The sequence below is a fragment of the Hoplias malabaricus genome, chromosome 6 (genome assembly GCF_029633855.1).
Source record: "Hoplias malabaricus isolate fHopMal1 chromosome 6, fHopMal1.hap1, whole genome shotgun sequence".
NCBI lineage: Eukaryota > Metazoa > Chordata > Actinopteri > Characiformes > Erythrinidae > Hoplias > Hoplias malabaricus.
This window is the reverse complement of record NC_089805.1, coordinates 12,624,430-12,637,689: the sequence shown is the minus strand read 5'-3', so window position 1 is coordinate 12,637,689 and position 13,260 is coordinate 12,624,430. Positions and strand designations below refer to the sequence as shown.

General features: G+C 44.6%; 1 protein-coding gene across 4 annotated transcripts in view; it reads right to left on the bottom strand.

Moving 5' to 3' along the window:
- The window catches only part of ptprua (protein tyrosine phosphatase receptor type Ua), a 219,007-nt gene that overhangs the window by 38,105 nt on the left and 167,642 nt on the right, over positions 1 to 13,260 (bottom strand). For 2 of the 4 annotated variants that reach the window (XM_066673817.1, XM_066673819.1), the window contains exons 13-18: positions 9,960 to 9,996; positions 5,019 to 5,157; positions 3,326 to 3,355; positions 2,268 to 2,428; positions 1,310 to 1,497; positions 613 to 685 (exon numbers count right to left, since the gene is read on the bottom strand). In XM_066673817.1, the coding sequence (XP_066529914.1) occupies positions 613 to 685; positions 1,310 to 1,497; positions 2,268 to 2,428; positions 3,326 to 3,355; positions 5,019 to 5,157; positions 9,960 to 9,996 (628 nt within the window). The remainder of the gene's footprint in view (positions 1 to 612; positions 686 to 1,309; positions 1,498 to 2,267; positions 2,429 to 3,325; positions 3,356 to 5,018; positions 5,158 to 9,959; positions 9,997 to 13,260) is intronic. The other 2 variants (XM_066673820.1, XM_066673821.1) reach the window with 1 other exon arrangement.

Below are 13,260 nucleotides of genomic sequence, written 5' to 3'. Positions count from 1 at the left end.
TTTAAAGGTGCCTTCCATCAACTGCACCTTCAAAAAGTAGCTAAGAGTTTTAAAATGTAACTTTTTTATAAATTTAACTACATTTCTAAGACACGAAGCTCACATCAGATGAACAATCAGATCGTTTTGTCATCTCTGAATGACTAGGTGTCAGTATCTTGACTGTTCCTTGCTTTATGATATGAATAATAATCCTTACTTCATGAAGTCATGTGCTCTTATTTTATAATGTTTTATGTACATATTAATAGCCACTGGTTTATATGTTGTTTTAGAGAACGTATATTTCTCTATAATTCATTAATATTTTATTATAATGTTTACCAGCTTTATTTTCTCAGAAAAACAAAGAGACTCTAACCGTGGATTTATAAACCCATTTCAGATCGTTCTCCTGAGGAGAGTTTAGGGTCAGTGATGATTATAATATAAACATGTATAAGATATATATAAAGTATCAGCAGGAGTTGCTGAGCTACATTGCTCGCTCTTGGCTTTGCTTTGTGTTTAAATTTAGCTCCGCAAACTTTAGAACCACTCTCTCTGTGTTTCTCTTAAACCACAACAAAGCTTTTGGTCTGAGGCTTTAATCCGCGTCCGCGTGTGACTCACGGTCCAGCAGCGTGTCGTGTCGCCCTTTGGTCTTGTCCTTTTTTTTAGAGACGTCCCAACCGTCAAAAAAACTCTGCGAAAGACAGAAATCAAATATTCATTAAAAATTCATTTTAATCTTTGACTTTAAAAGAGCTCTGTCAGATTTAAAGAGCCAATAGCAGCATGTTCATATTATTTCTTTCCCTCTATCCCGCTCCCTCTCTTTCACTATCTCTTCATTTCTCTCTCTCTCTCTGCCTTGCACCCTGGAGAAATTTTACTAAACACCTTCTGAACAGAGAAAAAAAAGAGAGAGAGAGAGAGAGAGAAATGGAGAGATAGTGAAAGAGAGAGAGAGAGAGAGAGGGAGTGAGAGAGAGGGAGAGAGAGAGAGGGAGTGACAGACAGGGAGTGAGAGAGAGGGAGGGAATGACAGAGGGAGAGAGAGAGAGAGAGTGACAGAGGGAGTGAGAGAGAGGGAGTGACAGAGAGAGGGAGAGAGAGAGGGATTGACAAAGAGAGGGAGTGAGAGAGAGAGAGGGAGAGAGAGAACCTAGAACCCACAATATCTAGAACCGATGGTACATGCTCTGACCTTGTTCTATCCCTAATTCAGACAGATTTAGTGGAGCAGGCTTTGACTTCTGAACCCACTGAACAGACTGTGTGTCTAGAGCCTATGATTCTGAAAGTATGTAGAACTTATGGTTCTAACCTCATACTCCTGTTTGAAGCCGTACCCCTCGGCGGTCTTCATCTGGTTGATGTGCTGCAGGAGATCAGCGACCCTCACGGCCGGGTGGAGCTGCCCAGAGTGATATGGAGAACTCTTCCTCCGGCAGAGACGCCGCGGAGAACCGCCCAGGAGACTGCTCGACTCGTTCACCGAACTCCGCTGCTCCGCTGCAGAGACAGACAGATACAGACAGAGAGACAGAGAGACAGAGACAGAGACACAGACAGAGAAACATAGACAGACAGACAGATCGACAGAGAAACAGACAGATACAGACAGACAAACAGAGACAGACAGACCGACAGAGAAACAGACAGACAAACAGACAGACAAACAGAGACAGACAGACCGACAAAGAAACAGACAGAGACACACAAACAGACAGACGGAGAGGGAGTCAGACAGACAGAAAAGAGTGTTCGATTACAAACAAAAGATTACATTCCCGCAAGATCAACTGATTCCACCATAAAATGTGCATAAATCACATGCTTGCACCTTAATTCGAATATTGAGTTCCACTTTAAATTTAGCAGAATTCACATTCTGCCTTAAACTCCTACAAATTCCAACTAATTCCCCCTTAAGGCGGAATGAAATGAAAAGTAAAATTGAGACCCTGAGACACAGAGACCCCCACACACACCTGTGGACAGGCGTTTTCAACCCTGACATTAGGAGGTTGTACATTTTATAAAGTGCCGTGTGTGTTACTGTAACTGACTAAACCCACAGGTTAAAGCGATAAAAATATGTATGTCATTAATATTTATATATACACCCCCCACAAACACAAACACACACACACACACACACACACACCCCGTGGTGAAGACCACCTGTCTGACAGCCCCCAGGTGAGCTGAGAGTTAGACTGTGTATGAAGGTCTTTGAAGGTGTTCTGTGCGCGCGCGTGTGTGTGTGTGTATGGACTCACTCCTGGCGCTGCAGCTGTGTGTGTCCATAAATGTGTGTGTGGTGCGTTCGTCCTGTTGGAGCGTGCTCTGGTCGGCCGTGCTGCAGTCCAGAGATCCCAGCTTCCTGTTCTTCTCCTGACGGTACGTCATGGCTGCCTTGTTCATGTTCACCTTCTTTCTCCTGTGATGCATAAAAAAAGGAGAGAGGGGATAATCACAGAGACACAGATCGCCTCACAGTCCCCAGCGTCAGGTTCACAGCTTTCATTCCACATTAAAAGTTGCAATATTTACATTCTGACACCTTACGCTGCTTCCAACCTCAACGGTGCAGCAGTCACATTTGAATACGTCCACATTAAATTATGAAATAGTTACATTCTGGCCTCTTCATTCCACATTAAATAGTGCAGCAGATACATTTACACATTTGAATGGGCCAATCCACATTAAAATCTGAAACATTTACATTCAGGTACCTTAAAATGCTTCCACCTTAAATGCTGAAGTAGATACATTCTGACATGTTTATTTAAATCTTCCATTCCACATTAAATACTGACACATTTACATTCAGGTACCTTAAATTGCTTTCACCTTAAATGTTGCAGCAGATACATTATGGTGTCTTTATGTGAAACTTAAATTCCACCTTAAATAGTGCAGAAGATGCATTCTGACACATTTATTTAAACATTTCAATGTTTTATTTTCAATGTCCACCTTAAATTGAGAATTAGTTACTTACAAACTAACTGCAGTTTATTTAAAGTCCTTAAGGTGTCACAATATAACGCCTCTGTCATTTAAGGTGGAATGAACAGTTTTTCAGACTGTAGAGTAAATACGGGGAGGACTAACAGAGATACGGAGAGGACGGGAGAGGAGGATTAAGGGACGGAAGGGTAAACAGAATAAATATAAGAGGGGGGGGGGGGGCGATAGGAAAGCAAAGATGGAGTGATAGAGGACTGAGCGAGCAGCGAGAATGGAGGGAATGAAGGAAGGGTGAAGGATGAAGCGGAAATAAGGAGGCACAGCAAACAAGGCAGAGCGAGAAAATAACAGATTCACTTACGGATAGTAAGGGTACGAATAAAAGTCTCTTCTGGAGAGAGAGAGAGAGAGAGAGAGAGAGAGAGAGAGAGAGAGAGAGAGAGAGAGAGAGTGATAGAACAAATTTAATAGGTAACACTCACAGTAATAAAGCTACACAATTATAATTATGTAAATTATTTCCCAGTCTCTGGAACATGTAAAGAACCTTCATAAGACAGTCTCTCTCTCTCTCTCTCTCTCTCTCTCTCTCTCTCTCTCTCTCTCTCTCTCTCTCTCTCATTATTTCATATACTGTCTGTTCTTTTCCTCTTTGTATCTTTCTTTTTTCTCTTCTCTTTCTATTTTGTTTCTTATCGCAATTATCTGTTATTTGTCCCTCTGCTCCCTTTTATACATTCTCTATTCTTGTTCCATCTATCCTTTCTTCCTCTCTCTCTCTCTCTCTCTCTCTCTCTCTCTCTCTCTCTCTCTCTCTCTCTCTCCACAGTGGAACTGTGTTCTCTGTTGTGTGTGAGTTTTCCTCCAGACTCGGTTCAGAACATTTCAGAGCTGTTATTTCCAGGTGTTTCTTTTCTGTTGGGCCTTAATCCGAGGAAAAGGAAGAGATTGATTACTTGTAAATTTAAAATGATGGGTCTGAAGCATGCACAAATTTTACAACATGATTTATTCACAATAATAACACAGACACAGCTGGGTATTCTCTTCTGTGTTTTACGGTAAATTAAGTGGCTGCTAGAAAAATAACGGAATAATCGAGTCTGCAATAAATTATCTTTTTGTTTATCAAGTTAAATCAGCGAGAGATGCCTTTCAGAGAGAGTCCCCTCATCATTTGTTTGTTTCCTGTGGGTGTATTGTTGTTGTAGCACCCTACATTTAATGCAAAATTACTAATTTTATGATCTCTGAAAAGGAATCATCCGGTCAAATCTGGAATATTTGACACTGATCAGAAACACATCTTTTACACAGTGATGGAGAAACAGTGCATCCAACAATAAAGGAAGCCTCCTGCATCTTTTACACAGTGATAGGAAACTCCAGTTCGCTCTGAAACTGATGAAGTAATTTTTACAGCAGGCAAAGGTGAACATAATTCTTCTGGAAGTGTGTTTAAAGGAGCTTTCAGCTATCTTTTTTTATTGAGTTAAAGTACAATAGACCTCAAACGCTGCACACACATCTTCAGAGGCCGAGGCTGAGAAGACGGTTGTGTAACGAGAACATTCTGTGACTTGTTTACTTCAGCCAAACCCTCTCGGATTTCAGACACGGCTCCAACTCTTCTTCAGAGCCAGGCTTTAATCAGTGAAGGAGAAAAATCCTCTCGCCGTGGCAGGAAATTCATCCGAGGAGAAACTGCGCCCGAGAGAAATTCATCACAAAGAAGAGGTGGCTTTTGACATTTTGAACTTTTGGTCCCTCTAGGCTCCTGTAGTGTCAGAGTGTGATGATGTCACAGTGTTTGATGTGGCCTCAAACCTTGAGATGCTGTAATGGCTGACCTCTGCTTCAACTCGACTCAGAGTCAAGTTCCAAATCGATTCAGAGTCAGGTCTGTTACATTATAAAACATTTATGAAACATTATAAAAATTTCTTTGTGTCCAATTCTATTTTAGAATCAAGGTCTTTCTTGATTCAGATCAAGATCCAACTCAATTCAGAGTCAGGACTGTTAAATTATAAAACACATTCTTTGTGTCTTACCCTTTCTTAACGATAATAACGATGGCTCCGAGCAGAAGGATGAGGATGACCAGCCCCCCAGCACAAGCCCCCAGGATCAGCCCCATGTCCTCAACATGCTGGGAGACCTCCAGGGCATGTTTGTGGTCCTTACACGCAGCTGAGAGACAGAGAACCAGATAAAAAATTAAATATTTATACAATGTTAATACAATGTTTCTTTTGGACATTATAACAATAGAAGAAAGAAGCCTTTTGATGTTCTACAGAAGTTCTTCATCATTCTGAAGAACTATTTCACCACAGAATTGACCGTTAATGACTTTAAAGCAACACTATGTAAGATTTGATAGTTTTTCTTCTGGGCTCCTCCTACAGTTACAGAGTGCAATTCATTTTTTCAGCACCACCCAATCATGTCCAATGGGGAGGTTGGAAGAAAGAGGGATGGGTTTCCTACACTCCCATCCACCAAAAGTTACACAGTGCTGTTCCTGCAGTGCTGAACCAAGAGCAGCAGTGACAGAGGCCCTGTTCTCCCTCTTACAGGTCAGTGAATCATCACAAAGACTTTGAAGCTGTGAATGAGTGTTTCTCAGATTTCTCTCCGCCCACACAGCGAGCCTACAACGTCCAAATTGACTGAAAATTGGTCTGCTGTCAAAAAAAAGAGTCAGGTTTTTAGTGAAAATGCAGAATTCAAACAGAAAAGCAGCACTACAGAACGCCACGTTCCATCATTTAATAAACGTTCAGCGTCAAAGCGTTTGTGTTTACACTGGATACCTTTAAATCTGCTGCAGAACCAGAGCAAGGAAAACCACACAACAACCTCAATCCACCACTGTCTCTGTCCTTCTGTGAATCACACACTGGATCACTGCTGTGAGGATTTGATGGAGTACAGCCTCATCATCATCAGTGAGGGTCAGGGGTTGGTGTTGAGGATGAGTTCTGGATCAAACTCACCACTCCAACTCACCCCAGAGGAACCCCATCGCTCCAGAGAACACAGTTCCACTGTTCCACACATCAGAGGAACCCCATCGCTCCAGAGAACACAGTTCCTCTGTTCCACACATCAGAGGAACCCCATCACTCCAGAGAACACAGTTCCACTGTTCCACACACCAGATGAACCCCATCACTCCAGCAAACACAGTTCCACTATTCCACAGACCAGAGGAACTCCATCGCTCCAGAGAACACAGTTCCACTGTTCCACACACCAGAAGAACTCCATCGCTCCAGAGAACACAGTTCCACTGTTCCACACACCAGAAGAACTCCGTCACTCCAGAGAACACAGTTCCACTGTTCCACACACCAGAGGAACTCCATCACTCCAGTGAATACAGTTCCACTGTTCCACACACCAGAGGAACTCCATCGCTCCAGAGAACACAGTCCCACTGTTCCACACACCAGAAGAACTCCGTCACTCCAGAGAACACAGTTCCACTGTTCCACACACCAGAAGAACTCCGTCACTCCAAAGAACACAGTTCCACTGTTCCACACACCAGAGGAACTCCATCACTCCAGTGAACACAGTTTAACTGTTCCACACAGCAGAGGAACTCCATCGCTCCAGAGAACACAGTTCCACTGTTCCACACACCAGATGAACCCCATCACTCCAGCGAACACAGTTCCACTATTCCACAGACCAGAGGAACTCCATCGCTCCAGTGAACACAGTTTAACTGTTCCACACACCAGAGGAACTCCGTCACTCCAGAGAACACAGTTTCACTGTTCCACACACCAGAGGAACTCCATCACTCCAGTGAACACAGTTTCACTGTTCCACACACCAGAGGAACTCCATCACTCCAGTGAACACAGTTTCACTGTTCCACACACCAGAAGAACTCCATCACTCCAGAGAACACAGTTTCACTGTTCAACACACCAGAGGAACTCCGTCACTCCAGTGAACACAGTTGCACTGTTCCACACACCAGAGGAACTCCATCACTCCAGAGAACACAGTTCCACTGTTCTCCACACCAGAGGAACTCCATTACTCCAGAGAACACAGTTCCACTGTTCCACACACCAGAGGAACCCCATTACTCCAGAGAACACAGTTCCACTGTTCCACACATCAGAGGAACTCCATCACTCCAGAGAACACAGTTCCACTGTTCCACACACCAGAGGAACCCCATCACTCCAGAGAACACAGTTCCACTGTTCCACACACCAGAGGAACCCCGTCACTCCAGAGAACACAGTTCCACTGTTCCACACACCAGAGGAAGTCCATCACTCCAGAGAACACAGTTCCACCGTTCCACACACCAGAGGAACTCCATCACTCCAGAGAACACAGTTCCACCGTTCCACACACCAGAGGAAGTCCATCATTCCAGAGAACACAGTTCCACTGTTCTACACACCAGAGGAAGTCCATCACTCCAGAGAACACAGTTCCTCTGTTCCACACACTGGAGGAACTTGAAAAAAAGAAAGGAAACAAAGGCATTTTATGAAAGAGTGTGAAAAATAGTCACAAAAGAGTCACAACGGAGAGAGATAGATAGATAGATAGATAGATAGATAGAGAGAGAGAGAGAGAGAGAGAGAGAGAGGGAGAGAGAGAGACACAGGAGACAGAGCGAACAGAGAGAAAAGTGATCAGAGAGAGCGAGACTTTGGTTGGCTCTAATCCCCAAATCACAGGGGTTTGGATGGACTTTATCGCCTCCAGAGTCTAATCCACCTGCTGGAACTGAACCTTGGGGTAACACCTATAATAAAACCTTATTCACAAAGCATTATTACAGTCTTTATGGAGCTTTAGATTGTGTTTTAATGCCCTGTAATGTCTGCCATAAACTCTATGATCAAAAAGAACATTTCTCAGTGCAAGATCTCACTGAGTTTAAGTCTCTCACAGTCCACAACACTGCAGAAAATTCAGGACCTTCGGGGACATCTCAGTCCGTGTCGGACAAGGTCGGACACCACTGCTGAATGAGCCTGACCTTTCAGCCCTCAGACGGCTCTTCAGGAGAAACCCTCATCATAACCTGGGTTTCCATCCTAAACATTCTCAAATGTTCTGCGCAATAAAGCAATATCATAAGAAGTAAATGTGAAAAAGAGTTGTGTTTCCTTCCATATCACTTTTGTGAATAAACTCCAGGGGGCATTGTCTCCGTGCTCAGAAACCACATCGAAACAAGGGAGAGATCTTAGTGGGTTTATTTTAATAGCAGGTTTTACAGAGGTTTATATGAGAAACACCCTCTGTGTCAGTGAGAGTGGTGTGATAGTGGTGTGTGGGGCGTCTGTGTGGAGCGTGTTCTGAACGTCTTTAGAGGACAGTAAATAAATGCTGTATGGTCTCTGACTTTTGCTCAGTGCTGTGTGTGTACAGTGATGCTGCTGTGAGAACAGAGGGGTCCTGAATTGTGGAGAGGTGATCCGCTGTTGTCTTTGTCACAAAACACAGTTTTTGAATTTGTCGACTTCATCTCCTGTGGTCATCATGAAGAGGAGAATCAGACGGCGGTGACCGCAGACTGTGGAGCAGCTGGAGTCTCGTATCGAGAGAGAACTCCACTCACAAACCTGCAGCGCCGAGTCTCCTCAGTTCCCAAATGCTCCCACAGCACCAGTAAAGGAAAGGGGATGGAGCTCAGAGGGAAACTCACCTCCGTCTCCACTTTTCTGGAGTGAGCCGCAGGTGTCAGACTCTAACTGTGTTTACATTTACTCACATTTACTGTGAGTACAGTCCAGTTCAGAGACAGCTTTAGAAACCTGTTCTTTGGGCTTTTGTTGTTAAATAAATATTCAGGAAAATTAACACAGACCTGTTTTATTAAACAGACACTTTTTCCTGACCCCATGAGGTTTTAAAAAAACAGATTTCAAATCAAACTCTTAGGGTCACCTTTGAAGTTAATGAGGAATCTGGTTTTTATAATCTGGTGTATTTATCTCCTATAATTTATCCTCCCGTCTGTAGTGGCCAGTTGCCAGATTTGCATGAAGGCAGCATCCCACAAAATAAACATCACAGTCAAAGCTCTGAATCTCTCACATTTGGGAAGAATCTGCACCAAAGCAGTGGTTACACTCCGTTTAATCAAATGTATGGCTCCTGGCACAGATCTGTCTCCTGTTTCTGGAAACACTTGGTGTGAAATATTGTAGCGGATGAAAGGAAACTGAGGCCAGTGAATAAATCTGGGCACTGTTTTCATAATTGTCTCTGTATTAAAGAGACGTCCTGACCGATGCAGGCTGTAATCAATCATAAACACAGCTATGTTCATCTCCAGTGACCCACTACAACAACCTCTGACATCGAACCAATGTTTAGACCGACACAGGACTGTTTCTGACGTGCTACTGACCCAGAGAACATTGTCGATGCACCGAATTTAAGGTGGACTGGTACCTTAAATCACCGGAATATAGTTTACAGACGTCTACATGACAACAGTTACAGGACTGATCTCCATCCACACACACACACACACAGAGAGAGAGAGAGAGAGAGAGAGAGAGAGAGAGAGGAAAGATACAGAGAGAGAGACAGAGAGAGAGAGAGAAAGAGACAGAGAGAGAGAGAGAAAGAGACAGAGAGAGAGAGAAAGAGACAGAGAGAGAGAGTAAACAGGACAGTTCACTTTACATCAATTGCGCTGGTACGAGTGGATCAGACACAGCAGTGCCACCATGCTATAATTGACAACTCACCCCCAGCATCAGCCCCTGACCATGTCCCTGATGATTATGTGAAGACTGAAAGCCATCAAATCCTCACAGCAATGTACCAACATTTAAATTCTTCACCAAAAAGTCGAGAAGAGGACTACACTCCTGAAGAACCCCTTCAGTTCAGGACTGTGTTAAGACCCTGAGCAGTGAGTGGAACCATTTCTGAGGTTCTAGACAAAGGGTTCCCTCATGGACTCTGAGGTGTGTGAACAGGTGTGTTACCTTTGCGAGCAATCTGGACGCAGTTGATGCGAGTCTCCTGTGTAAAAGAGAGAAAAACACACAGAGGTCAGGGACACTGCTCGCTCTCATACAGCACCAATCACATCAGCATGGTGTAGCAGCATGTGTTTCTAACACAGCGCCCCTAGTGGTCGTCTGTGAACAGTGCAGTGAGGCTGATGGGTAATGACCATGGACGCACAAAGCCGGACATTCCTGGATGTTCATTTTGTTGTGGTCAGAAATGGTGAGCAGAAGTGACACTAAAGACCCCACCAAAGTTGATAACTAAAATGGTAAAATATCTCTGGATGTAGATGATTTAATTTCATGCAACACTTTGAAATAAATAAATGACGTAAACTCAAGTGTAATTTTGTTTTGTTGCATATGGATTATGTGTATCGTAAACACAACAGGACTCAGCACTGACGGCTCCACACAGCCCCCCTCAACAGGACAGAAAGTACATAATTTCTACAGTAATAGTAGTCACGGAGTGCACAGAGACTCTGATTCTGCTCTGACTTATTTCAGTGAATGTGAATATGCCGGGATCCCTCTATCACCACTGCTACACCAGGAGAATATCCGGTGTGGCCACTAGGGGGCGTTTGGAAAGAAGCTAAGCCTCATCACTATTACAGTAGCGACAACTTCATTCATTCATTTTCCATAACTGTTTCATCACCTCAGGGGCATGGTGGATCTGGAGATCACACCACAGGGCATCACACACTCACACAGTCACTCACACAGGTGTGTGTGTGTGTGTGTGTGTGTGTGAATGACTGGGTGAGTGTGTGATGCCCTCTGATGGATGTGTGCCCTGTCTGGGATGTATTTTTGTGTTATGCCAGTTTCTGGAGGTTTTTGAAAGGGTTATAAAATGGATATGAAAGAGTTATGAAGGGGTTATGAATGTATTATGAACACTGACCCACAGTAAGGAGTCTACACAATGTGTGCTGGTAAAAATGAGGTGATTAAACCTCACAGGAAATGACCAGGTCATAACTTAACCCTGATTTAATTCAATAAAGAACTTGTCCATCTTTTCCAACACACACAAACACACACACACACACACGCACAGAAAGACAGAGAGACACACAGAGACAAGAGACATATTTTCAAATTAAGATTTACAGATGTGAAATTGGCTTTATGGGACAATTATGTAAATGAGCGGTGGATTGGAGTCAGGACCTCTCTCCTCTAAACCGCTGTTAAATTACAGTTTTAATTGAAAAGCGTTTTTTAAGGTGGACTAACCTCTCTGCCCTGAGCAGATCTCACATATTTACAGCCTCCAACACATTATTATTGTTATTATGATTGTTTTATTGTTGTTAAAACCCCCCGCCGCCCGTCCCCCGTCCTCTGTGAAGGTCGTCCATCCCACTGCGGCGGTGAGAAAATAAATAAAATAAACAACAATAAGAGCATTCTGCTCACGGTGCTCATGGGTTCATGGAGGCGCGGTTAAGACGGCAAGCTCCAGTGAGTTTCCCAATACCTTTGGTCAATATTCAGAATGAAAACGTGTCTGAGTGTCGGCGCGAGGACGTGACGGACTGTTATACACATCTGTGATGGATTGGACCGGGGCTGGAACACCACGGGCAGCTGTGACGGCTCTTATTCTCTGTCCTGGTTCGACTGAGATTATCACCAGCACGTGTCTGCTTTCAGGGAAAAGAAATCGCTACTGAAAGCCGTGATCCAGAATATCTCTCGAAATAAGACGGGTTGACGCCACTAAAAACATTCATTCACAGGGTCTTATAACACATACAGAACCGTGGAATAAACTGGAATAAACCTGAATAAACCTGGAATAAACTGGAATAAACCTGAATAAGCATAATTATTAATAAGGGCCACATGGTGACGCTGTAGATGCTGGCATCCTCTCCTCGGGCCACTGTCTGTGAGGAGTGTGGTGTGTTCTCCCTGTGTCTGCGTGGGTTTCCTCAGGGTGACTGTCTGTGAGGAGTGTGTTGTGTTCTCTCTGTGTCTGTGTGGGTTTCCTCTGGGTGACTGTCTGTGAGGTGTGTGGTGTGTTCTCTCTGTGTCTGTGTGGGTTTCCTCTCGGGTTCTGCTTTCCTCCCACAGGCCAAACACACACTGGTTGATGTAGTGGCTGTGAGTGACTGGGTGAATGTGAGAGTGACTGAGTGAGTGTGAGAGTGACTGGGTGAGTGTGAGAGTGACTGGGTGAGTGTGTGAGTGACTGGGTGAGTGTGAGAGTGACTGGGTGAGTGTGAGAGTGACTGGGTGAGTGTGTGAGTGACTGGGTGAGTGTGAGAGTGACTGGGTGAGTGTGAGAGTGACTGGGCGAGTGTGTGAGTGACTGGGTGAGTGTGAGAGTGACTGGGTGAGTGTGAGAGTGACTGGGTGAGTGTGAGAGTGATTGGGCGAGTGTGTGTGTGACTGGGCGAGTGTGTGAGTGACTGGGCGAGTGTGTGAGTGACTAGGTGAGTGATTGAGTGAATGCGTGAGTGACTAATCGTGAGAAAGTGAGAAAATCGTGTTGAAGGAGGACTTAAAGAGACCAGAACAATATTAATGACAGTCATACATTACACCGTATTTATCAACGTATATGGCGTGAGTCTCTCGCTCTCTGGCCTCGGAGCTCCTCTCCTTGGTGGGAGTCAGCTATTCAGGATCGGAGAGCGGAAATAAAAGCTCGCAGGAGTCGGGAAAGTTTTCGGAGTCTCCGGGTGGACGTAGTGCGGAGCTCGGAGCCCGGACACAGTCGGAGCTGCATAATTGCTGTGCTCTGAATATTAAAGAGGGGCAGAGAGCCCCAGTCATTATATTGACCTCAGCTCCATCGACAATCTGTCACTCGGCTTAAAAACCGCACTCCATAAGCCCCCCGTCCAGGTGAGGCCTCGCTGGGGCAAATTGGCCGTGAAGAATGGCAAAATGTCACAGACACAGAGGGAGTGGAGGAGGTGGAGGAGGTCTGAATTACAGAACTGGACACACACACACACACACACACACACGCACGCACACACACATCTGTGGACAGTTTCACACACTCACCCAGTAATGCACACACTCACTCACTCAGTCAATCACATACTCACACCTGTGGACAGGTTCACACACTCACCCAGTCACTCACACACTCACTCAGTCACTCACCCAGTCACTCACACACTCACCCAGTCACTCACACACTCACCCAGTCACTAAGACACTCACTCACACTCTCACACCTGTGGACGGATTCGACTGTGGGTGGAAAGTGGAACAAGCGGAAGAAACCCACACCGACACAGAG